General features: G+C 45.3%; 1 protein-coding gene across 1 annotated transcript in view; it reads left to right on the top strand.

Annotated features, from left to right (window-relative positions):
- PLD1 (phospholipase D1) overlaps positions 1 to 16,021 on the top strand; it is a 114,859-nt gene extending 98,838 nt beyond the window's left edge. Inside the window, exons 22-26 of the mRNA XM_028731576.2 lie at positions 474 to 523; positions 2,757 to 2,891; positions 7,824 to 7,977; positions 8,519 to 8,633; positions 9,578 to 16,021. Coding sequence (XP_028587409.2) covers positions 474 to 523; positions 2,757 to 2,891; positions 7,824 to 7,977; positions 8,519 to 8,633; positions 9,578 to 9,802 — 679 coding nt within the window. The 3' untranslated portion in view covers positions 9,803 to 16,021. The remainder of the gene's footprint in view (positions 1 to 473; positions 524 to 2,756; positions 2,892 to 7,823; positions 7,978 to 8,518; positions 8,634 to 9,577) is intronic.
- The last annotated feature ends 8,833 nt before the right edge of the window (positions 16,022 to 24,854 follow it).

Genomic DNA, 24,854 nt, shown 5'->3' on the forward strand with positions numbered 1-24,854 from the left:
TGGACCACGACTTGGCAGCTGTGCCATGGCTGCCTCTGAGCCAGGCCTGCGACATGCAGCCATGTTGTCAGAGTGACTCATGTGTATGATCCACTCCCTGGCGGGTCCATGGATCACTTAAATCATCCCGTGTCTGGAAATGGTGTTGGGTGACTGATTGCTTCTGGCTTCCTACACATGTGGTGATTTAGGAGCTTAAGACAATGGCTTATCCCGGATCAGATCAATCTAGCCCAGTGTTGTCTCTTCTGACTGATAGTTGCTCTCCAGGGTCCCAAGAAAGGATCACCAGCCCTGCAACATTTTGCCTTCCTTATGTTGTGTTGTGTTTTCCTTTGGAATCAGTAGTGTTGCTTGACACCACCTCCCTGCTTTATATATGAAAGTATCTGTTGATTTTAATTAGCCCCATTCTTGTCACCCATTCACATACCGCTGCTTTGTGAGTTTAATCGTGGCCTTAACTCTTCCAGGACCATGTGCAGAGGAGATAATTCGATCCTGGGACAGCTGAAAGCAGAGAGTAAGTGCTTTGCTTGGCTCTGTGCACACTGCACACTGTTGGGCCTCGAGGACACTAAAGTTTGATTGATACTCCATAAAGCACCCGTTAGCTGGCATAATTGCAGGATGGTAAAACCAGTAGCATAGGAGGCCTCCGTTATGTCAAGGAGATCTTCAGAATGAAGTAGCAAAACAACATCTGGGTGTCTGCTGAAAACAGAATAGAGCTGCAGTTCTTGGCATCCCTTTGGATGCAGCTGAAAATGAATTATTCCCTCCCACGCCCAGCATTTTACTTGATGATACTATGGTGAGCAGACTCCCTGCACTAGGTTATGTGATGGGTCGCTGTTAGGTAGAGTTGAGGGATGAATTCGGTTCGGTTCCCATTTTTGGTGAGAACCAGCACAAGGAGAAGGGGACGACACGAGGACGAGATGGTTGGACAATGTTCTCGAAGCTACTAACATGAGTCTGACCAAACTGTGGGAGGCAAGTGGAAGACAGGAGTACCTGGCGTGCTCTGGTCCATGGGGTCACACAGAGTCTGACACAACTAAACAACAATGTCATTCACATTTCCCAGAATAACGCAGACACCAAAACGCAGCGACCCTTCAAAATCTACACTTTTCTAGACTTTGCTAAACACTTCTCCAACCCAAAACATGTGTGCATCATGGGAAAGCGTGCATTAAAATGCATACATTTGTGAAAATGTGCATGTTTTGCAAAACTGTGTACAAAAGTGTTGATAGTAGGAGAAATGCAAGCTAAAATGCTGATGAATTTTTTGTCAGGACTTAAGTTAAAACAAAACAAATGCAAACTAATGTGGAAGTATGACAAACTAAGTTAAACAAAAATTGAGAGATTTGTCCACCCCTAGTGTCAGGTATGGGGTACATTGTGGGTTCTGTGTCGGGACAATTGAGTGATCAAACTCTGAACCAAATTATTTCTTGATTATTTTTTGTCTTTGGTTTATGCTACCTATAAGGTACAATAAGGAAGCTACAGCTGTTAACTCATAAGTTGACCTGGTAAGGTGGTCAGTACTGCAACTATTCTCAAACTGCAGTAGCAGAGATGCTTCCTAAACTTAGAAAATATTATATTTGTGATATCTAATTCCTGGTTGGCTTCAAAAAAGTGTACAGGCTGCCTCCCTGTCTTTCTCAGAGACGTGGTCAAGATCAGGCAGGGCTTGGAAAGTCCTGTGGAATAGTAGACAACAACATCATCATCGTTGTTGTTGTTGTTGTTGTAAAAAAATTATATACAATCCTTCATCCAAGGATCACAGGATGTTTTACAGCATAGAAACACAAAAATGCATAACATAATAAACAATACAATATCCCCCCTTATTATTAAAGTAATCAGGAGAATAGATAGAGTGACAAATTAGAACTATACCCAATGGTTATTCTAATGGGAAACTTAAGGGGGAACAGTGTTCAGAATAGATAAATCCATGCAAATGTGCTAGTGGTAGCCAGAATTATAATTGCCCAAAACAAGACAGGTGGATTGGGGGAGACAGAGACAGACAGAAGGTGCCATCTATAAAAGAATGGAAAAAAGCAATCTGGCACAAGATCTTAGTGTATTTTTTTAAAAAAATGTCCATATTGTACAAGAAGTATGGGAAGGAGCAGTTGATATGCAAAAAGCTTAAATGACAGCTTGGCAGACATTTATTATTGGAAGAGCAAAACAATATATTCAAATATCAGTAAAGCTGTTTTGTAGGCAATTTAATTAAAGAGCAATTTGTGTATGTCTATCTATCACCTGTCTATCATTATTCTATATCTATCTATCATTATCTTTTTTTATTTTTAAAAAAGTTGTGTTTGAACCATACTAAGCTAGGAAAAGAAAAACTATCTGTATTGCCTGTCCAGGAATAAGCAAACAAAGGAGGATGTTCATACGACAGTTTGCACCTATAGTGTGCCTTAAGGGCTGGATCTAGACACATTAAAAAAAAAAGTTTCAGAAAAACGCAGTGTAAAGCTTATACTGTAATGGGAAATCACGTTGCCGAAGGAGCAAACTCCTTAGCGCCACCTAGTGTCACAGTGTAATGACTACCTCTTAATATTCTTACTATTCCTACCACTTCTGTGCAGCTACAATAGCTGCTTTATATGGTGCTGTTAGTTGTCCCACTGCCACACTTTCTTATTCCTAAAGCCTCTTTTCCCCCCTACCCTTTTCCACCACCTGCCACTGGCACGCTTCAGTTGGAGACCAATGGATTAATTACATTTCATTCTGCGGACTCCGAAACCACGCCGAGCTGGAAGGAAAGCTTGTGACAGAATTGATCTACGTTCACAGCAAGCTGATGATTGTGGATGACAACACAGTCATCATTGGTAAGTGAGAAGCTTGTTAAATAAGAGTGTGTTGCTACAAAGCATTTCAATTAAAAGTCCTCTGCAGGTTTTGGGGTTTTTTCTAGGGTCTGTCCAATCCTAGGACTGGTGCTGCTGCTGCGCTGATTGCTCAGCCCAAAGTTGCATCCTTAAGCTGATACAGTGGTACCTTGGTTCCCAAACTTAATTTGTTCCGGAAGTCTGTTCCAAAACCAAAGCGTTCTAAAACCAAGGCGTGCTTTCCCATAGAAAGTAATGCAAAATGGATTAAACCGTTCCAGACTTTTAAAAACAACCCCTAAAACAGCAATTTAACATGGATTTTACTATCTAACGAGACCATTGATCCATAAAAAGAAAGCAATAATCAATGTACTGTACTATAAAATAAATAAGACAGTATTGTAGATGATAAATATATATATTTTTTTCTTACATGCACTGATGACAGTCATTGTTTGGATGTGGGGCTTTTATCCATTTCTGCAGTCACACAATCAATCAGTAGCTGAACTGGTTTCCACACAGTCGCAAAAACGAAGTCACAAGCAGTGGCGTAGCGTGGGTTGTCAGCACCCGGGGCAAGGCAAGTAATTTGCGCCCCCTAACCCATGGATTTGCGCCCCCTAACCTGTGGATTTGCCCTAACCCCAGATGTTGCGCCCGGTGCGGCCGGGCCCCCCTGCACCACCCACGCTACGCCACTGGTCACAAGCCAGTCACAAGTCAGTCCCATAAAATGAAGAACAAGTCACAGTAAAAAAAAAAAAAACACACACACAAAAAAGCCACACAAACAAAAATTCAAAAAAAGAGCAAAAACAAAAGCTCCAAATATCACCTCTGTGTTGCGTGGGTGCTTGGGACTCAACAGCCGACAGATTCGACAGGAAGCCTCTGATTAGCAGCGGGGGACTCAATTTACAAATGAAACACACTCAACAGGAAGTGGGACATGTTCAGCTTCCAAGGCAAAGTTCACAAACCATAACACCCAGGTTTGCAGCGTTCCATTTCCAAGCTGTTCATAAACCAAGGTACCACTGTATTAGCATCAGGAGAAAGTATATTTCCCCCCCGAAATGCAAAATAAATCGTGACGAGCAAATGATACAGATCAGCCATGGGACACTGGAAGTCAAAGACTGAAGGCGCAAGCTGTGAGGGAAACTTGAGTTAAAGGGAATGAGTCAGTACAGATTCAGATGTTTACAGATGTCCAGGAAGCAGCTGACCAGACCCAGGGATGTTTACGTGGGACTTTCAGTCCTTCTGGGAGCAAATGAAGGCATGAAGAAATGATCTGAAGAAACTGCAGTGAGGTAAAATACTTTGCTAACACTTTCCAGGCCCTCTCATGCAGATTGGAAGATTGAGGGTCCCTAAACTCTAGGCCCAAAGGAGAATCGACTCCCTCTAGACATTCGCCCTCTTGCATTTCTCCTTGTGCTGCAGCTTTGACAAAAGCACACCAGGCACAAAAGGAACGGCAACTTTAAGCGAGACTCCCCTGGCTTGATTATTGCACTCTGTGCAGTTTGGCATAACTGGGAGGAAACGATGCCCAAATCACCGACAGGAAAGAAATTTGCCCTTCTCCACGACGGTCTTCTGCGGGGAACTGGGCCCATCTGGCGCGTCTCAAACTTGGGATCTGCCTTGAAACTTTGGCGACTTGTCATCCGCTCTTCAAAGTACAGAACATGCTGTGAAATTTGGATGCTTTAGGCTGACATGTGTGCTCCATTGGCTCCTTTTCCAAGGGATTTGGGGAGGGGGGAGGGGGATGTGTTGACAACAAGGCAGTCATCTTCCTGCTTCTCTTCTCTCCTGCTAGTGGTTGCAGAGGGAAGACTTTACTCATTCTCCTCCTTGATCTCAGAATAGGAAGTAGACACAGCCTTGTTTAGGTTGCCTTCCAAGAAAGCTGTTGCATCAGTAGGAGCGTTGTGTACAGTAGACTTTTTGCCTAAGAATCCAAAACTGCAAAAATCATGGTGCTGCTATTTCCTGTCCCCAGAGTGTCACGGTCCGGTCTACAGGCGATTGAAGTCCCGTCCGAGGACGTTGGGACCGGGGGCAAGATGACGGGCTGGGAGCAGGAACAAGAGTCCAGAAGCCAGGGGGTTCGAGGGTCAGGAAGCAGGGAGTCACGAAGTCAAGGGTCTGAGGGTTGAGAAGCAAGGAGTCAAGGAGCCGAGGTCCAAGGATCAGGAAGCAAGGAGCCAAACACAGCAAGGCAGGAAATGTGTTGCTGTGGCAAAGAGCCGAAGCAAAATGCTAACCTTATAGCCCTTCCCGGCTCTTGCCACCAGGTGCAGTGAGTTACCAAATGGCCTCACCTGTGCGGCCGCGCTTTGTCTCTCCAGAACAAACTTAGGAAGGCCCCAGTCATGCGAAGCCCTACTGGTCACAGGGCCTGGCTCCTGCACACACTCCTGACACAGAGTAGCTTGCTTATTGTATTACTTAAATGTTTCTCGGTTTTAATGGAAACTACCCAGAATGATTTGCAGCACATTCACACAACATCAGTGAGAACACCTGGATACTTGTAAACAAATCATCCACTGAAGCAAAGGAAGACAGACCTCTGGAAGGTATTTCTTACATGGCTGGCATTAAGTGGAGCTGAAAAGGCTTCCCTCAAAGAAAGGTTTTTGAGCAACGATAAAGAAAGGCTGGGATGCGGGTGGTGCTGTGGTCTAAACCACTGAGCACGGCCCAAGGGGCTTGCCGATTGGAAGGTCGGCAGTTTGAATCCCCGCAATGGGGTGAGTTCCCATTGTTCGGTCCCTGCTCCTGCCAACCTGGCAGTTCGAAAGCATGTCAAAGTGCAAGTAGATAAATAGGCACCTCTCCGGCGGGAAGGTGAACAGCGTTTACATGCACTGCTCTGGTTCGCCAGAAGCAGCTTAGTCATGCTGGCCACATGACTCAGAAAAACTGTCTGTGGACAAACGTCAGCTCCCTCTGCCAGTAAAGTGTGATGAGCGCTGCAACCCCAGAGTCGTTCATGACTGGACTTAACTGTCAGGGGTCCTTTACCTTTAGAGAGAAGGCTAAAGTCTTTGGGGGGGGGAGTCTCATCATGGAGGTGGGTTTCATGGATTTTTTTTGCCTTAAAACACCATAATTTCCTGATCTGGCAATCCTGTGTAAGCCAAGGAGGTGAATGAGACTAAAATATTGGAGCAGGTAACCAGTTTCCAGGTAACCAAGGCTGAGTCAGAACCAAACTAGACTTTGCACAGGAGACACACACAGAGAGAGTTCAGTTATTTTAATTAAAAGCATCCACAAAAAACCTTGGATTTGATCGGTGACACAGTGATATGACAGGAGTGGTTTGGAGACTGGGGCAAAGCTTTGAACCTTTTTTCCTCTAAGCATATTTTGTTCAAAATCCCTACTTTTTCACCTGCAGGGAAAATATGTTTTGGCTTTTCCTCTGTGGATTTTAAAAAAAAACCATATAGCTGAAGGGAGGGTTAAGCTTTTAGTATGAAAATGGGCAGAGTGTTAAGTTGCACCTCCCCTTTCTGATTGCAGCCTCCTGTGTCTTGTTAGTTATTTTTAAAGGACTGGAAATAGTTACTTTCCAGGGCCCCTGCATATCTCTGTTTTATTGTGCATTCATGATGTTTTGTGTTCATGATGCTATCAGGGCAGTCATACGTGACATGGTTTCAGTCCTGTTTGTGTCTGCAAATGTCTGCAAAAACAGATTTTGCAGGTATTCGTAGTTCTTTGGTTGGTAAAAAGATGTCTGGAGACCAGGAATGAGACACAGAATATAGAAGGGGGTCTTGGGTGACCACTTACATAAAAAGAGGTGTTTTTAAAGAAACAGTTACCAATTTGCATAAACTCATATACACATGCACATTTAGCAATGATTATTGTAATTTCCACGGGACACGGGTGGCGCTGTGGGTTAAACCACTGAGCCTCTTGGGCTTGCTGATCAGAAGGTCGGTGGTTTGAATCCCCGCGATGGGGTGAGCGCCCATTGTTCCATCCCAGCTCCTGTCCACCTAGCAGTTCGAAAGCACGTCAAAAGTGCAAGTAGATAAATAGGTACTGCCCTGGCGGGAAGGTAAACGGCGTTTCCGTGCGCTGCACTGATTTCACCAGAAGCGGCTTAGTCATGCTGGCCACATGACCTGGAAGCTGTACGCCGACTCCCTCGGCCAATAAAGCGAGATGAGCTCCACAACCCCAGAGTTGGCCACGACTGGACCTAATGGTCAGGGGTTCCTTTACCTTTACCTTATTTCACTATGCATCTTGCTGTAGTGAAGAAGACTATGGCCAGGTGACCTGTGTGCCTACTGGTGATGGGTGGCTTCAGGTTCCCTGCCGCTCTTCCTTTTTGGGGATTCTTTTAAACTGCACTAGGACCAGATGGAGGACTCTCCTCTGTAAATTAGGATCCACATCACAACCCGCGTTGCAACCTTTGTAGGTTTCAAAACAGTGTTTCCCAAACTTAGGCCTGTTTTTTGGACTACAACACCCATCATCCCTAGCTAGCAGGACCAGGGGTCAGGGATGATGGGAATTGTAGTCCAAAAACAGCTGGAGACCCAAGTTTGGAAAACATTGTTTTAAAAGAAACCCTTTTGCAAGCACTTCCATGCCTGTCTCTTGACAACCACAAAGAGGGGTAACTTATTGCCAGTGCTTATCCTATTCTCAATCCAACAACAAATATGTTCTGTGAAGACGAAAAATCCGACAGATGCTGCGCTGGGATATAAATTGAATTATTATTATTATAGGTTTCGTAATCTGTGCTGCAGCGCAATCTGAAATATGAGCGTCCTTTGGTCAATTGCCACGTGGTTCTTTCGAGCCACTTTAAAGCATTAACTTACACAAACCATGTTTCTGTGTCTCTTCCTTTCTCCCTCCCAATGTCTTCCATAGGCTCTGCTAACATCAATGACCGCAGTATGCTGGGCAAGAGAGACAGCGAAATGGCCGTCATCGTGCAGGATACAGACACCCTTCCTTCAGTGATGGACGGAGAAGACTACAAAGCGGGGCGGTTTGCTCAGTCTCTCCGCCTTCAGTGCTTCAGGTACCACCGCGGCCCAAAGCTGCTTTGTTAAAAGTAGGGCAGCAACCCAACTTAAGAAGGAAAAAATAAATTGTTTCCTAATAGGAGGTTTGGAGTGCAGTCCTATCCATGTTTGCCCAGTAGTGAGTACATACAGGTTCTGCTTACCAAACACAATGAATTCCCAGAAGATCATTCATTAAACAACTGTTCACTTAAAAAGTCCACAATTTCCATTGATTCCTATGGGAACATTTCTAATCTGTGATTTGTTCAGTCTCTCCCCGCTGTCCCTCCATGGTTTCTTCCTGAAATGGCTGCAGCCAACTAGCAAAAGAGAGACAAAGGAAAAACTGATTTGTCCATCTCTCCCTACATGATTTCTGCCCAAAAATGGTTGCCGCTGACCAGCAAAGCACAAATAAGTAAGGAAGTGGGCAAACTCCATCTGTTTGGATATCTGAATCAGGCGTCGTGTGGTGAGATTTGGGCATAATTCTTTATGTCTCCAATAGTGTATAATTCCCATACCCTTCTTTTTTCATCTTTCCCCAATTCTCAGAGTTGTCCTTGGCAATTCAACAGACCCTAATGATATCCAGGATCCTGTTTGCGACAAATTCTTCAAGGAAGTGTGGGTTGCAACGGCTGCACGCAACGCCACTATATATGATAAGGTGATATATTTACTCCTGCGTTCCACTCTTCCTTCGTGAAAGTTATGAAGGAGAATAGAGAGTGCCCTTGCTTTGTGGGTGGGGCATTTAAAGGAGGGGCAATTCTTTTAGAACCTTCCACAAGATACTCTGAGCAGCAGGGAGGTGCAGAATAACCGCTTTTGGGGCATTGAGCCCCAAGAAGCTGGGCTCTGTGCCCTTATCTGCTGTTAGATTTAGCAGAGTTTGTTAGTTTTCAGTTTTGTCTGGAAAATAGTCGCAGAAACCCAGGGGTACATTTCAGGTTTTCCTCTGTAGTGGAATGGGTGAGTAACTTAAAATCAGTCAAAATGTGTGTATGAACTTTAACATGGATTCACCCAAGGAATCTTGGGAACTGTAGTTTGATGTGAGTACTAGAGAGGGGGGAGAGGCAAGCATACCTAATTGCGCTTTCCAAAAGAATATGTGAACCAAACACAGCTATCCTTTGAAATTCGTACTTCTCTGAATTGTGCAGCGCAGTTCTCCAGCCAAGAAGCATGCACAGAAGTACACATACTTGGATAAAGTATGCATAAAAAGGCTTATGTCTGTGAAAATAGCATACAAAATGCATTGCGTTGGGGGAAACGGCTTTGCAAAAATATATATATTAAGCCAAACATGTATATTAGGAGAAAACCATACTAAATGCTGAGTTATTTTATGAGGTGAGGGGAAACATTTGCAAACTGAAATGTAAATATGGAGAACTGAACATATGTTTGGGTGGGGAAAGGAGAAAAACCAAAGCTGACAGATTTCGGTTGTCTGTTTGAGATCCCTAGCCCTTGGCACAGACCTGCAGTTCTGTGGGGAGAGGTGGTGCCCATTAAGCCCCTTGAATAAGTCTCTGGTGTAGATGGGCCTTTGGAAAGACTTCTGTGCTCACGCTCCTTTTCTTCATCCATCTCTTGAATTAGGTTTTCCGAAGCCTTCCCAATGACGAAGTAACTAACTTGGCCAAGTTACGGGAGTACATCACTAAGCCGAAGCTCGCTTGCGAAAATCCTGCCAAAGCAGCAGAAGAACTCAAAAAGATCCATGGGTTTTTAGTTCAGTTCCCCTTTGGTTTCCTGCAAGAAGAGAATTTGCTTCCCTCCGTCGGGACAAAAGAATCAATGGTGCCCATGGAGACTTGGACATAAGAGGATCCAGCATACGTTGGGTTTAAGAACACAAAAAGCAAAAACAGGGTTCTCTGGAGATCTGCTGAATCGATTGTGGTTGCATGGGAATCTTTTTGCCAAGTCCGCACCGATCCAAAAGTGCCTTTTGGTGGAAGAGCTTCAGAGAAAACAACAGTGTAGCAGGGCGAAATGTCGAAAGCAACCGATAACTGACAAGTTCTGCTCACGGATAAAAGAGGACTTGCAATTAAGCAACCCAGGAAGGAGGGGAATTGCCAGCCACTTTCTTGAAAGACCACAAGTCACATTGCAAGACGCCACTTATTCCATGCATGCTTGCTCTGCTTGGCCGATGGCCTCAAAGGGAATTCAGAAACTCATTGCCATAAAGAACTGGGAGAAAGCGCTTGTTCGTCCCACCTGTCTTTTACACTGGAGAATGTTTGGCAACCACTTGTCACAACAATAACTAAGGCCACCACTTCCAAGGAAGTACCTCTTGCACTAGGCAAAGTGAATTTGCACCCATGTGTCTGTCCTGAGCTGTGCACAGAACACGGAGTTATTTGCTGCAAATATGCATCTACTGTCAATGTAATTATTACACCCGTGGTGGATTGTGGGCTATAGCAGTTGGTTAAATCTTTGGCCGTAGGCTACCTAGCTAGAATTTATTTCTTTTTCTTTAAACTCCTGTTTTTTGCGGGGGGGGGGGGGACAGTATTCTGTAAATTGACTGCTGAGAAAACAATGCACGCTGCCACTTTGGGCCATGACTGTGATCACTGTCTGTCTGTTGGCACTCAGCTCTTCAGTGCTGTGTTTACAGCAAGAAAATGCTTCTAGTTTTGGAGTGCTTGCATGCATCCCATTACATCAGTATGGGCTGGAACATTTGGAGGCAACGCTCAGGTTTAGTTCCCACTGTTTAATGCACTGGTTTGCATAAAAGCGCTTTTGACGCCGTGGATCGCCAGGGTGCACAGTCCCCCAGCAGCAAGGGTGCTGGCAATGAAGGGTCAACACCACCAAGTGTGAGAGCCCGTGTGGTGTAGTGGTTAAGAGTGGTAGACTCGTCATCTGGTGAACCGGGTTCGCTTCCCCATTCCTCCACATGCAGCTGCTGGGTGACCTTTGAAGTCTCTCAGCCCCACTCATCTCACAGAGTGTTTGTTGTGGGGGAGGAAGGGGAAAGGAGATTGTTAGCCGCTTTGAGACTCCTTAAAGGTAAAGGGACCCCTGACCATTAGGTCCAGTCGTGACTGACTGGGGTTGCAGCGCTCATCTCTCTTTATTGGCCGAGGGAGCCGGCATACAGCTTCCGAGTCATGTGGCCAGTATGACTAAGCCGCTTCTGGTGAACAAGAAGCAGCACATGGAAACGCCATTTACCTTCCCACCAGAGCGGTACCTATTTATCTACTTGCACTTGACGTGCTTTTGAACTGCTAGGTTGGCAGGAGCTGGGAGTGAGCCATGGGAGCTCACCCCGTCGTGGGGATTCGAACCTCTGACCTTCTGATCGGCAAGTCCGATTGATCCATTGTGCTGCATAACGTCATTTAAGTCGTGCCCTTGTTAGTGAAGCACCTGCGGTATGGATGCCCTTCGTCCCCATGCGATGGCTTCCTGGGGCACAGCCAGTCACCATGGGATACAAAGGTACTTTGGGTGCCAGCAACAGGAGACCTGACAGATGCTGCAGCTGGTGCCCAAGGAAGACGGCTCCCTTGTCCAGACAAGGCCCCAAAGCCTGAGCGGTAGTATTTATGACCTGGAAAGCTGTCTGCGGACTCCGGCTTCCTCAGCCTGAAGCAAGATGAGCGCCACACCCCATAGTCGCCTTTGACTGGACTTAACCGTCCAGGGGTCCTTTACCTTTACCTTATTTATTTAAGGCTACCATCAGTAAAGGAGACTGCGATTCGGCAGTCGAGATATGCAGCCACCTGCTAGAGGGAATTAGATAAATGATGTTGTACTGTATCCTTTAGCTGTAAAAGATTATGACAGGGTTTTATATATATATATATATAGACTCCCACCTGAAACATAACTGGCACCTCCATCTTCATTTCAAGCACCTTGTTGTCTGTATAGTAAGCAATTTCATTAGGCGGAGGACAGTCTAGTGCTTTGCATTATGCTGATAAATAAGAAAACACTTAACATTCCTCAAGGGCAGGCCTGCTGCCCGGCTTAGTTTCAAGTTGCTATACAGTGCCTGGCATTTCATGCTGCTAATCCATAGCATGGGCAGAAATCACATGCCTTCTTTGCCGATGCTGAATTAGACGTCTGTCGTGATGGTTCAATAATTTATGCAAAGCATCCTTTTAGGAGAGAAAACTGCATGGCTAATGTATGTCTCTGTGACGTGCTGCCCATGGCTTACGATTTCTCAGGAAGTGTCGGCTTTCGAATTCGTTCTGCTGCTGCTGCTGCTATTTGCAAGTGGACTTTGGGGATAATTGCTAAGAAATCGGGTTGATTCAGAGGACTACTGTGATGTGAAGGCACTGTTGTAGATGGAATTGGGTCGCCATGGAGCTTTCAGTTCAGTCAATGCTATTCTGCATATTTCCAGGCCAGGGGTCACCAACATGGCATTTGCCAGTATCCCCCTGCCATGGCGCCCGTGGAAGGTCCCAGTACATAACCCTGCAAAAATCCACAATACGTGAAACACAGTTTGTTCTTCCTCTTCAGTTCCTGTTTGCGCTGGCTCAGCCTCTCCTACTTCGAAACCACGATGCCGCTGTTAGGATCCCCTGCTCTCGAGTAGGACCCTGGCAGAGACACATGCCCAACTGGCATGTTCTCTCCCTCCTGGTCGATTGTTCGGGAGCTTCAAAAGCTTTCTTCAGCCCAGACATCACAGCAACTGATGCCAAGAAACATCAGCACACTTAGGGATCCGCAGAGTTTGCGCAGTTGCGTAACAGAACTCAGCAACTCAGCATTTTTGCTATACTTTATTTACATATAAACGCACACACAGCACTGCAACATGGCTCCCTCTCTCTCTAGGACAATAGTCCCACTTCACGGAACACAGGAACACAAACATCCTGTCTCCGTCACTTCCCACTCTGTGGAGTCAAAACATACACCATCATGTGATAGACAAAAATCCCATGACTGCAGACACGGGGAATGAATCTTCAACAGCCACACCCAAACAGCAGCCATTTTGTGACTGGCACCCACGGCACTTTCTTGAAATTCCAAAAAAGTCCACCGTCCCAAAGACGGTCGGTGACCCCCGTTCTAGGTCAGGGGTGGCACAAGGAGCGAGAACAGGAGAGGAGCATGCAAACTTGTCTGCCACTCTCATAGTACGCTGCTGCCCAGGCTGAGCAGACTAGAAGTAAAACCTTACTGAGTCATTAGGGGCACTGTTGCAATTACACTATCTCATACTTGGGCATTATCTGGTGCTTCCGACTTCACTTCCGGAATGCTGACCCCCAAAGGATGGTCACTACTATAATCTGGGCTGTGGTTGTTTTGTGGGCGAGTGGTTTGTAGCCTTCTTTGTAGTTGCATGTTGTGAATTATCAGTTCTGTGTTAGCAGCGTTTGCTTTGTAGCCTGAAGGCTTCACGGTGAATACTGTTGCATCAGGCGCACTGTAGCGTCACTAATATAAAGCAAATAATTTCAGAGAAATGTGAAGACCTATAGATTCACCATAAGAAACACTGAATGGGGTTTTGCAGAGAGAAGGGTTTACTGGCCTGCGTGTTATTATCGGTCAGCTTGACTACCAAGATAATGTTCATTGATAGACTGCTTGTGAACTTGGTTGGCCCTTTGGATTATTTTATAGGCGCTGCAAACTCTTCTCCCGGAAAAAAATTACATGGCCTAGACAAATGGCAGCTTCAACTGCAGACTTCATGCCCAGTTTACGGCCATTTAAGCTTGTATAGTAAATTTGCTCCATAAAGCTATCTGTTGTGCTCTAGCTATGTTACCAAGATTTTAACATTGGCATGGATTAATGTTCCTGTGTAGTGCCTCCCATCTACAAAACTTGCTGTGATTTAAATTTTGTTTAAATTTAATTTATGAAAATTAATTCATAGAATAACGCTGAAACATTGGATTCCTTAGATAGGAGTGCTAGCTATATCACACAGCCAGATTTACGAAGGCTTCCATAGCAAACTACTAGGCATCTCATGGCAAACTTTCTGGCTGTGGATCTGTTCAGTTTGCTTGTCCAGTTCACCCATTCTTTATTCTCCTTTTAACTGACTACCCACAATCAGTCATGCCTATTTATTGCTGCTGAAGCGTGTCCGGACCCCTTGGTAAATCATTCCAACTTGACTCGCCTTTCTGGATTAGGCTCTTAGTGTTTTGCTGACTTTGAATCCCTTGTGCTTCCATCTATATAGTTATTTCCCATGTAGGGTATGGGGGGGGGGGGGAATTCAGTCTGGTTTGCATTGTAATGCAAATCTACCTAACGTTCACTTCTCAAAACTATCCACAGCTCTCCTCTGAAATGCACACTTCTCTTGAGTTTTGCTATTCCGTTCTCCAACCAAATAATGTGTACAGAAAAATGTGCATATTAGGGGAAAGTGAGCATGAAGATGCATCTGTTAGTGAAAGCAACATACAAAAAAAAAAGGATTATAATTGGGGGGAAAGCATGCTTAGACGCTAATGAATCTTCATGAGGATTTTTTAAAAAGAAAAATTGACAAACTGGTGTGGAAATTAAAATGAGCTAAAGACTGGAAAAAATGAGGAAGTGCAAGAAACCAAAATGGGCAGATAACCCATCCCTATTCTCAGCTACACGCCTTTCAGGCAGAATGTCCTGGGTTGATCCCTGATCCTGCAGCTAAGCAAGAGAGCTCTGCGAGTCAGAGCAAGCAATTCAGGACTAGGTATATCAGTGGTATAAGATAGCTTCATATAGTGTCCATATGATTTACAGAGCCTTGGCCTACTGAACACCATGCAAAAAAATGCAACTGATAGAAGATCAATTTTTATCATACAATTCCTTATTTTATGAAGTTCAGTACCTTTATTCATGCATTGAACCTGCCAGAAACTCTTGGCCATGCTTGCTTGCGGCTGAAGGAATTTGGGAGTTCGACAACCTCTGGAACACCATGGCTTCCCCACTACCAAAACATAGGACAGGGTTGTGGCACCCAGACTATGGAACTCTGCCCTAGGAGTCTTGTCTGCCTTGCAGGGGGCTGAACTAGATGACCCTTGTGTTCCCTTCCAAGTCTACAATTCTGTGATTAATTTCTCTGTTGGCCTTCAGGTGTGAGATATAGAAAGGTTATTCCACTGCACTTTTGGCATGAGTAATAATTTCAGGTCTTTTCTCTCCTATTGTGCGCTTTAAGCTGACTACTGTTCTTTACACTGGTATGCCTGCATCCCTGATACTGTATCACAACACTGATTGCTAATTTTCTGCACTTCTTCTCGTGGCTGATTGTTAGCTGCCTTGGGGGACCCAAATGTGGATGAAAAGAAATGTTTCAGTTAATAAGTAAAAGAGGAAGCTTGTGTGGCCAGGACGACATCCTGTTCCGACCACCACTACTCATGTCACTACTTTGAGGACTTGCCAGAAAACTCGTCCATTGCTGCTGTAATTGATAAGCCTCTGAAGCCTGCTGAATCAGGAATCCACGAGGTTGAAGGACAAAAGTCAGTATTGATCGAAATAACCTGCAACCAGCGCGGAATCAGAATGAAAAGCCACACAGACAAATGGAATCCAGAACTTCTTTTCCTCCTGACCTTTTAAGGAGTAAAAACAAAACATGCTGTCGTCTATGTTTCCCCCGCAATTGTCGCTGGGCCATTTGCACCATCGCAGTTTCTTAAAATAGCTGTAGACGCCAAGAATAATTGTAATTTACTTGTCTCCATCCTTGACGCAGAGATAATGGGAGAAAAACAAAGTTAGCTTTTTAATTGGCTGGTCAAACCACTTTCTCCGGATTAACTGAGCAGTAAGACAAACCTGCATCTTTTCGTGTGTGTGTGTGTTTTTCAGAGGGGTTGGGACAATTCTAAATATCTGTGCAACTACATGAACACTGTGAATATGCCTTCTGTGAAGGATTCATAATCGTCCTCTGTTTTTTGTTTTGTTTTTGATATTGCTAATCTTGCTAATGCCTGCTTTTATTCTTATTTTTCCTTCTTCTGTGATTGTGACTAAAACGTAATGTATCTGAAAAGAAAATTGCATCCGGGCTCTTCATTTTGAGAGTTGCTTCTTTCTTCTTACAGCCAGTTTACACATTTTTCAGCGCAAGAGCTGTTATTCCCTTCTGGGCAGCTTTCCTGGACCACATGCTGGTCATTGAGTGGAAGGAGTGAAGCAATGGATGCTAAGTGTTACTTTTGTATAGTTACTTTTGTATTCCTACACACACACCTACACCTGTCTTGGACTGGTTGGATGCAGAGGAAAAGGTGGGAGGAACCAACTGGGGAACCACCAAGGAAAGAGGGCTCAGAGCTTGGGGATTAGTGGTGGAACTACTACGAGGGAGAAGATGGAGAAGACTGGGAAGAGGTGGTGTCAGAAGCTGAAGAGGTAACCGAGCAGGAAGAGGCTGGGGCAGAGATGAGTCCAGGCTCAGAGGAAGATGCTGAAGCAGGTGAGTGAGAGGAGGGAAGCCAAGAAGCAGGTATGAGTCAGGTGGGGGAAGAGGCACAGGTGTCTCCCCCTCCTGCTACAACAAGTTCTCCCAGAACCAGGGGTGAATCGGGCAGAGCAAGGACAGGCTGCACATAGGTGCTTTCTTCGATTGATTGGGGAAAGCCCTGGAGAAGAGGGGGACTTAGGTGGCTGTGAGGAGACGGGGACTTTCCATCTCAGCAACTGATTTATGGGGTGGCTACTGGGGATGAGCTGCTTAGGCCTGGCCCTCAGCCAAGTCTGCAGAGATCATGCTAATAAAGAATTAACTCCAACTTGAGCATTGTGATTTACTGCCGGCTTGCTCTTTGACATCAACCCTCTTCCATCCAGAGGTGCAAGAGGGCCTGTTAGCACAATCCAGCTACACAAAAAGACACAAGGAGAGGGCAAGGTAAGGTCAGTAACACGCCTGCCCTCAGAAGAGTCCGTAGGGCCAGGTAGAAAGATGTGAAGGGCCACATTCAGCCCTGGGCTTGAGGATTCCCCAATCCTGTACTAAAGGCACAGCTAAGATAATGTTATTTAAATAAGCGCTTAGCCGTGAATGGGGACCTGCAGTGACAGAAACACACTGTTGTTGTTTAGTCATTTAGTCATGTCTGACTCTTCGTGACCCCATGGACCAGAGTACACCAGGCACTCCTGCCTTCCACTGCCTCCCGCAGTTTGGTCAGACTCATGCTGGTAGCTTCGAGAACACTGTCCAACCATCTCGTCCTCTGTCGTCCCCTTCTCCTTGTGCCCTCCATCTTTCCCAACATCAGGGTCTTTTCCAGGGAGTCTTCTCTTCTCATGAGGTGGCCGAAGTATTGGAGCCTCAGCTTCACAATCTGTCCTTCAAGTGAGCACTCAGGGCTGATTTCCTTAAGAATGGAGAGGTTTGATCTTCTTACAGTCCATGGGACTCTCAAGAGTCTCCTCCAGCACCACATAAACACATCACACATAGCCAGCAATAAATGTTGTTGGGACTCTGCCAAAGTGGCAGGCATGGGAACCCATGCAAGGACCCAATAAATAGCACTGCAAGTTGTAGTGATGGTGATGGGCAGTGATGAACCTGTGGCCCATACCTGGCAGACCAAAATGCAACTGCCAGAGCACCTTTCTGTCTGGCCCCATTGCTAGCAAGTCTTATCAGCCAGGAAGCAGGAGGGGGGGGCTCCATCCTTTTTGCTTACCACAAATGCCTCCTAGCAATTGTGCTACACTAGGGTTGCCATGAAGGGACGCAGGTGGCGCTGTGGGTAAAAGCCTCAGCGCCTAGGGCTTGCCGATCGAAAGGTCGGCGGTTCGAATCCCCGCGGCGGGGTGCGCTCCTGTTGCTCGGTCCCAGTGCCTGCCAACCTAGCAGTTCGAAAGCACCCCCGGGTGCAAGTAGATAAATAGGGACCACTTACTGGCGGGAAGGTAAACGGCGTTTCCGTGTGCTGTGCTGGCTCGCCAGATGCAGCTTGTCACGCTGGCCACGTGACCCGGAAGTGTCTGCGGACAGCGCTGGCCCCTGGCCTCTTAAGTGAGATGGGCGCACAACCCTAGAGTCTGTCAAGACTGGCCCGTTCGGGCAGGGGTACCTTTACCTTTACCTTAGGGTTGCCATATTTCAAAAAGTGAAAATCCAGACAGAAAAGTAGTTGAGCTTTTTTGCCCAAAGTTGTTGAGCTTCTCTCGCAAGATTGCAAAGAAATTGGACGTCTTGATTTACAGAGCTTATTCTTATGGCTAGAAGCTGATTTGCTTATGGAGGAACATAATGATGGGTTGGGCACACAACTCTCTTGGGAGTTGTATCCAAGAGATTCGAGTGTTGGAGTCATGCAGTGTTATTGCAATTCTGCTTATGAAGAAAGCATAGGAACAGAAGAATGGTGCTGCTGCGTCAAGGCCAATGGCCCTTCTAGTCCAGCATCCTGATCTCACAGTGATCAGATGGATCCCTATGGGAATCTCACAAGCAGCAATGCTCTTCCCCTTCTGAAATTTCAAGCAACCGTTATTCAGATGCATTTCTGTCCCCAACAGTGGAGGTAGAAGATAGTCATTGTGTCTAGTAGTCATTCGTAGCTTTCTCCTCCGTGAATTTGTCTAATACTCTATGTCTAAATGAATCCAAAGCACCAGAAGACAGCTCGACCAAGCCTGCAATCCAGGCTGCCCAATTCGTTTGTGAATAAAAAAATCCAGGAGATCTTGAGAGAGGGCCACAGATTTATTGCAGGCCTCCAGGAAAAATGTAGACCAAAGCTGCTGTTAGCACTTTCACAGTTCTTTTGCAAAACTCCCAATGCCTAGTAACTTTGTTTCCCCCCCCCCCAAGCTCCTTGTGATTGGCCGTCCTCACCACTTACTGGAGAGAGAACTGTTTTCTCCATATGCAAATTAAGAAAAAAAGGGAAGGGACATAGAGAGGCAGGGAAAAGGACCGAGAGAGCTGGGGACTGCTGATTGACAACCTGTAATCCTTGGCTGCTGAGACTTCTGTCTCCCAATTAACTATCCGCTTGCTCCTTGCCGATTGACATGATTACGGATGCTAAGATCACTATAGCACAGTAGGTTCCAGTCAAGGCCCATTATAGAGACCTAGCTGGAAAGGGATATAGGCAGGATGCCATGAAAAAGTCAACATTTGCCCAGCCAATACCACATTGTTTTAACAGCTGTTTCCTCTTTCCACCACATGATGATTTGGTAATAAACTACCACGAAAGAACTGTCTTAAGATCTTGTTTTCGGGTTGCATTATCCTTAACATGCCTCTGGCTTTTTACGAGGGCAAGGAGTTTCTCTGTTACAAAGCCGCATCAGGTCTCCACGCTGCCTGTTTCAGGCATTTTCATCCAGCATTGAGAGGCCAAACAAGCAAGATTCAGGATGCTTTTCATCATTAAGAAGGGCACTTCTTTAGCCAAGGAGCTATGAAACAGAGTTGTAACAGCTTGTTCACACTTCTAGGTTCCTCACAAGAGATCGTTGTGACTATCTTCAGAGATAATTGGAGACTTCCAGCAGGCTTCCCATGTTTATATGTAAATCTATAGTAAGGTTACAAGACGTGCCCGGTTTCTGGGGACAGTCCCCGAATTCACCAATCTGTCCCCGGCCAAAATCTGTCCCTGGATTTTGATTAATGTCCCCTGATTTATGCCAGGGGACTTCCGGCAAGGCAACATGGCGGGTGCCATGGTAGCAAGCAACAGCGGAGGTCCCGGCCACGTCAAAGTTCCAGCCAACCAATCTGCTGGCGGGGCGGGGGGCTATTTAAACCGAGGCATGAGCCAGAGAGCTTCCTTCTGGCTTGCTTCCTTGATCAACGCTCACCCCGAAATCACGCAGAGCCCCTGGCGCGCTTCTGCTGTGGGCTCTGCGCACCCGAGTTGGCGGGGGCGAGCGAGGCGCTGAGGTGGTGAAGAAGAGAGAGAGAGACAGAGCCTTGTGTGTGTTTTTTAATGCGTGTTTTCCAAAGACCAGCGAGCGCCTTTACTCGATCCTCCCCCCCACCTCTTTTTTGGGGGCGTTTGTGTGTTTGTAGATGGGCTTCTCCACCTGCCTTGTGTCGAGGTGCACGCCTGACAACTTTGGGGTCCCCCCCCCCCAAAATAGGTCAAGAACTCTGGGCAACCCTTTCCTAAAGTAATAAAACATTTAATTAAAAAAAAAAGTGTCCCCGGATTCCTGGAAAAAAATCTGGTAACCATAATCTACAGTGGTACCTCAGGTTACATACTCTTCAGGTTACAGACTCCATTAACCCAAAAATATTACCTCGGGTTAAGAGCTTTGCTTCAGGATGAGAACAGAAATCGTGCGGTGGCGGTGCAGCGGCAGCAGGAGGCCCCCTTAGCTAAAGTGGTACCTCAGGTTAAGAACAGTTTCAGGTTAAGAACAGACCTTCAGAACGAATTAAGTTCTTAACCCGAGGTACCAGTTGGGGAGTGCACACCCACTGCTGTGTCCCCTGCCAGCTCCCCCCTCCGTTGGGGGAAGAACATTTGCAGATGGAAGCTCCCCGCTTCCCGCCGGCCACCATGATTTAGAAGCCTGCATGGTCAGAGATGTGTTGGGCTTCAGGGAGCAAGCCATACAAAGACCTTGAAAGACAAATGTACTTTACTGCAACATAACCAGGTTAAGGGAAAGATCCGTCCAGCAGCTGGAACTGGAGAAGATCTACAGGACCTCCATCAGCCCCCAAAAGCAATAATTTAACCCATTAACACCCACAACCATCAGGGTTCCAGATCTCACATGGGAAGTCTCCGTAAATGTAGCAGCCTTCCATCTACCCATATTCTCCCTCCCAACCTTTGGATGAAAGGGCCAAGAGTGGGGGGCCTGGATAGGACTTCTGTTGCACCTGTAACCTTTGATGCAACTAAAATGCCTAGCTCCCCAATGCTAAATCTATTTACTGTCTATGGAAGGAAGCAGTGTTAGAAACTGAGATATAAAAGCTAAGAGCTAAATGGCACCTTAAACCTAGGTTTATGGGCGCACCTATGGAATGTCTAGACATGCTTCTTTAATAACAAGAATACAACGCTGAAAATGAATGAACTGCAGCTAAAATATTATATTCATTTTTCACCTGGTCGAGTCCTTCCCCTGCCCACCCCCCTAATATTCTTCAGAGGGTCTCTTCTCCAGTCTTCAGAGAGTAGCTGGAAGTGGGGAGGCAGGGAAAGGTTCTCCTTTCCTTCTGCTCTGCAGTTTTAATCTGAAATCTTAGGCGCAGTACCGCACCCAAAGCTCAGAAACTGCTTGTGCTGCTGAAATCCCATCGCAAAACGCGCCTAGTTTCGAAGACTGGAATTTCACTTCCAAGAACGGATGCATGCCATTGATGATCCCTCAAACACCCTTAACTAGGGTGTCGTCATGCTTCGGAATATAAAAAGGTAGATTTCCCCTTTCCACTCCTTCAATAGAGTCAGAATTAGAGGTAGGTGCAGGGCATAGGGGAACACCAGCCACAAGTAGTGCCCGGGCACTGTGGTTGGTTCTCCCCTTGAAATTAAGATGTAATGAATCAGAGGCTAGCATGGCTTTATGAGTTGCTGTCCAAAGAAATCAGACTATGTAAAAAGGCCTTTTTTTAAAATGTGGGCCTGCTGGGGGGGGGGACGGACGTTCAATGCTCAGGGGAGTGTTCTCTTGCCTCCCACCATATTTTGGGAGGACCAATCTGTTGAATGGTCTCTTTAAACTTGAAGGTTCATTATTGTTCCACAAGATGTGTATTTCTTTAAGGGTGAGAGCAAATAACAGTGACCTAGTTTTACAGCTGTGAAGCAGTAGAGCAGGTGCTGTTAAGTTATGTTAATTAAGCTGTTGGGTATAGTATATAAAGAGCAGCACCTAGCTCTCTCAGTGCCCTGGGGGGTGGGTCATGCTTATTGATATATTTAGTGTAAAAGGAGTTTTTGTTTTTGTTATTAAAACCTCGCAAAAGTTTATTTGCCTTCCTTGTAATGTGTGGTCTCCCCAGCATGCTTTCTGCAGTGCAACTAATCTGCAAATAGCCAACACAATCACGGATTTTTGGAGCTCAAATCAGAGTTTTGAGGATGGCTCTATATGCTGGTGCTTCATCCCCAAACCCAATAGCAGCCAGTGATCCAGTATTTAACTATTGAGGGCCACACACACACACACACACACACACACACACACTTTACTTCACGTGGCCTCAGGAACTTTGTCTTGCTATTCGGCCTTGCTATCTAGCATCTTACGCTCTTACGAATGTCACATTTATGGAGGACCACTAGCCATAACTGCTGCAGGAGGTATCCTGCCTTGGCATTCCAGCTGCTGAGAATTGCAGGTGTGAAGAGTGGTCAGCCATTGTGAGGGCATGATGTTGGAATATAATGGGTCTTCCGCCTAATCCAGCGGGGATCTTCTTATCGTCTTATGCTATGTCTTCAGGTGACAGCAAGAAAATAAAATATAAATTAAAAATTGACTTCCTGTCAAGGCAAGAAATTTCACCCAGGAAAATATTCCATTCATCCCAGCCTACTTTTGGCTGACCCTATAATTGACAGAGACTGTCTGCTTTCTTCTCCAGTTTTTGCTTTGTTTTGTTAAAATGTGGTGGGGTTTTTGGGAGGAGAGGGGATATTGTTCCAGTTTCTGGGTCGCATTTTCTTAGGCTTTGTTTCCACGCAGGTACCTCTCGTCCAGTCAAGTCTCCAAGCATCCTCCCTCTCCCTCCCTCTCAAATACACAATCAATCTGAATTCATTTATCCACAGCGCACGTGTCAGCTCATCACGTTTTGCGTACCATCCCTCAGAAAGCACCGATGCAAGCAGACTGATGGGTTCTGCGAGCTCAAATCCCAAAGGGGTGGCGGAAGAATACTCATTTTTTATTGGGAAAATCAAAAGTGACGGGAACAAAATTGGTTCTACCGTTTTGATTGATCACAGGGAATATTTAGCTGGGAATGATTACAGCCAGAGTTCTCATTAAAGCTGTTTCTGGGATGGAAATTAATTTCGGGGATTTTTTTTATAATAAGAATAAAAACCCTTTGAGAGGGAGAGGATATATGCACACACATGAATGTACTGGCACACATACAAACACACACACAAACGTAAATACACACACAAAAATCACACAATATTCTGCACTGGGTGACAGTTTGTATCATGATGAGAAGTTCTTACTATGATGAATCTGATTTTTAAAAAAAAAAAAACAAACACAACAATGTCTGAAGTAAAAGGGAACCAGCATTGCAGAATGATAACGTTATCATGCTTCTCCAGATTTCTGTTATCTAGAGATTAGTCTGGCCCAGGAGGAAATGCAAGAGTGGTTAGCATGCTGTTCGACAGCACAGCTAATGGCCTTTCTACATTGTCTGTCCCTTCTGGGAAATCTTGCTCCAGTTGAGGTTTTATGCATTTAATCAACCTTAGGAAACCCTTAGTGATAGGTGGATAGAACACCCCAGCTAGAAAGATCAGAACCAGTGGAAGAAATTCTCATCCAGAGGCGCTGGGCAGTGGAGTCAGTGGCTTGGGGATGCTGCTAGAGTTTCCTTCTTGAGGGTGGGAAGGTATGTCAATAAAAGGTTGTGTAGGCATGGGAGATGAGCAGGTCCTTTTGGCTGCAGAAACAGACTTCACTTAAACCAAGATGGAAATGTGATACGTTTTTTTCCAGCCTTCTTGTACCCGGCACAGACTAAATCATAGATGCACTATACCCTCACATGTAATAACTACAAAACCCATTGTTATGTACTGAGCTGAATCCTAGAACAATAGGATCCAGAATGCAGCAGTTTGACTGGTCCACAGGAGCCACCCAATCCAGCTCCAGGTGGAAATGAATCAGCAACCTGATTGGCCTGCAGGAGCAGCCAATCAGGCTCCAGGTGGAAGTGAATCAGCAACCTGATTGGCCTACAGGAGCAGCCTGGAATTAGCCAGTCACGCAGGGCCCATTGTGTAAATAATGCATATATAGCTAGACATTTTGGGGAAAGTTTCATTCATTGCTACTATGAGCTGAATAAAGAGCATGAAATTCACACTCTGAGTATATTTCACCCATGATGCAATCCAAGTGTCAGAACATCATCCAAGCCATATTGAGCCTTGCATACCCATTGCCCTGCGATGATACATGAATCCTGGTGCTTCTTGCCCTGATGGTTTCAATAGTTTTCACCCTGCCAAGGAAAACAAGCACCAAAATTGTGCAGTCTGATCAAAGTTTCCGCAGGTTCCCATTGCAAAGTTTATCCCTTTTGTTTTCTTTAGACGCCTGCCATGTAAAAATAGGAAATATTACCAAACATCAATTACATTTATTAATTAATATTGATAAATATCTACAATGTATACATAACTGCAAACATAAATAGGATGCACCATGTACAGTGATTTATTTTTATAGATGTTACCATTGTGACAAAATCTGACTTCGTACATCTGCCGTTGAGTTATTCTGATTCGAATAAACTATAAATGGTTGCCAATTTCCCTTAAATAGGTCAGTGCCATCTGTTCAGTCGTTCCTCATATATAGAGCGGTACCATTATGTTGTTCATTAACCTGATGTGCCAAACATGTCTAAGCCTTTCCTTAGTGGTTGGCTGTTTCGTATTGCTTTGCTTTTTCAATTCCTTGCTGTAATAATTCTGGCATTGGCTAATTCCAGCTGGTTCCTTAAGAAAAAAGAAAAAAAATAATACTCATTTCTTCAGTTTGTTCAGAAGAACCACTTGGAATGCAAATAAGATACTGTTTCCTATTATATCACCTGTATTTTTAAATATCTCCTCTCAATAGTTTTAGGATTCTGCAATTTCACCAGATATGTAGCAAATTTGCATTTTTAACC

Source organism: Podarcis muralis, chromosome 6, assembly GCF_964188315.1.
Source record: "Podarcis muralis chromosome 6, rPodMur119.hap1.1, whole genome shotgun sequence".
Classification (NCBI taxonomy): domain Eukaryota; kingdom Metazoa; phylum Chordata; class Lepidosauria; order Squamata; family Lacertidae; genus Podarcis; species Podarcis muralis.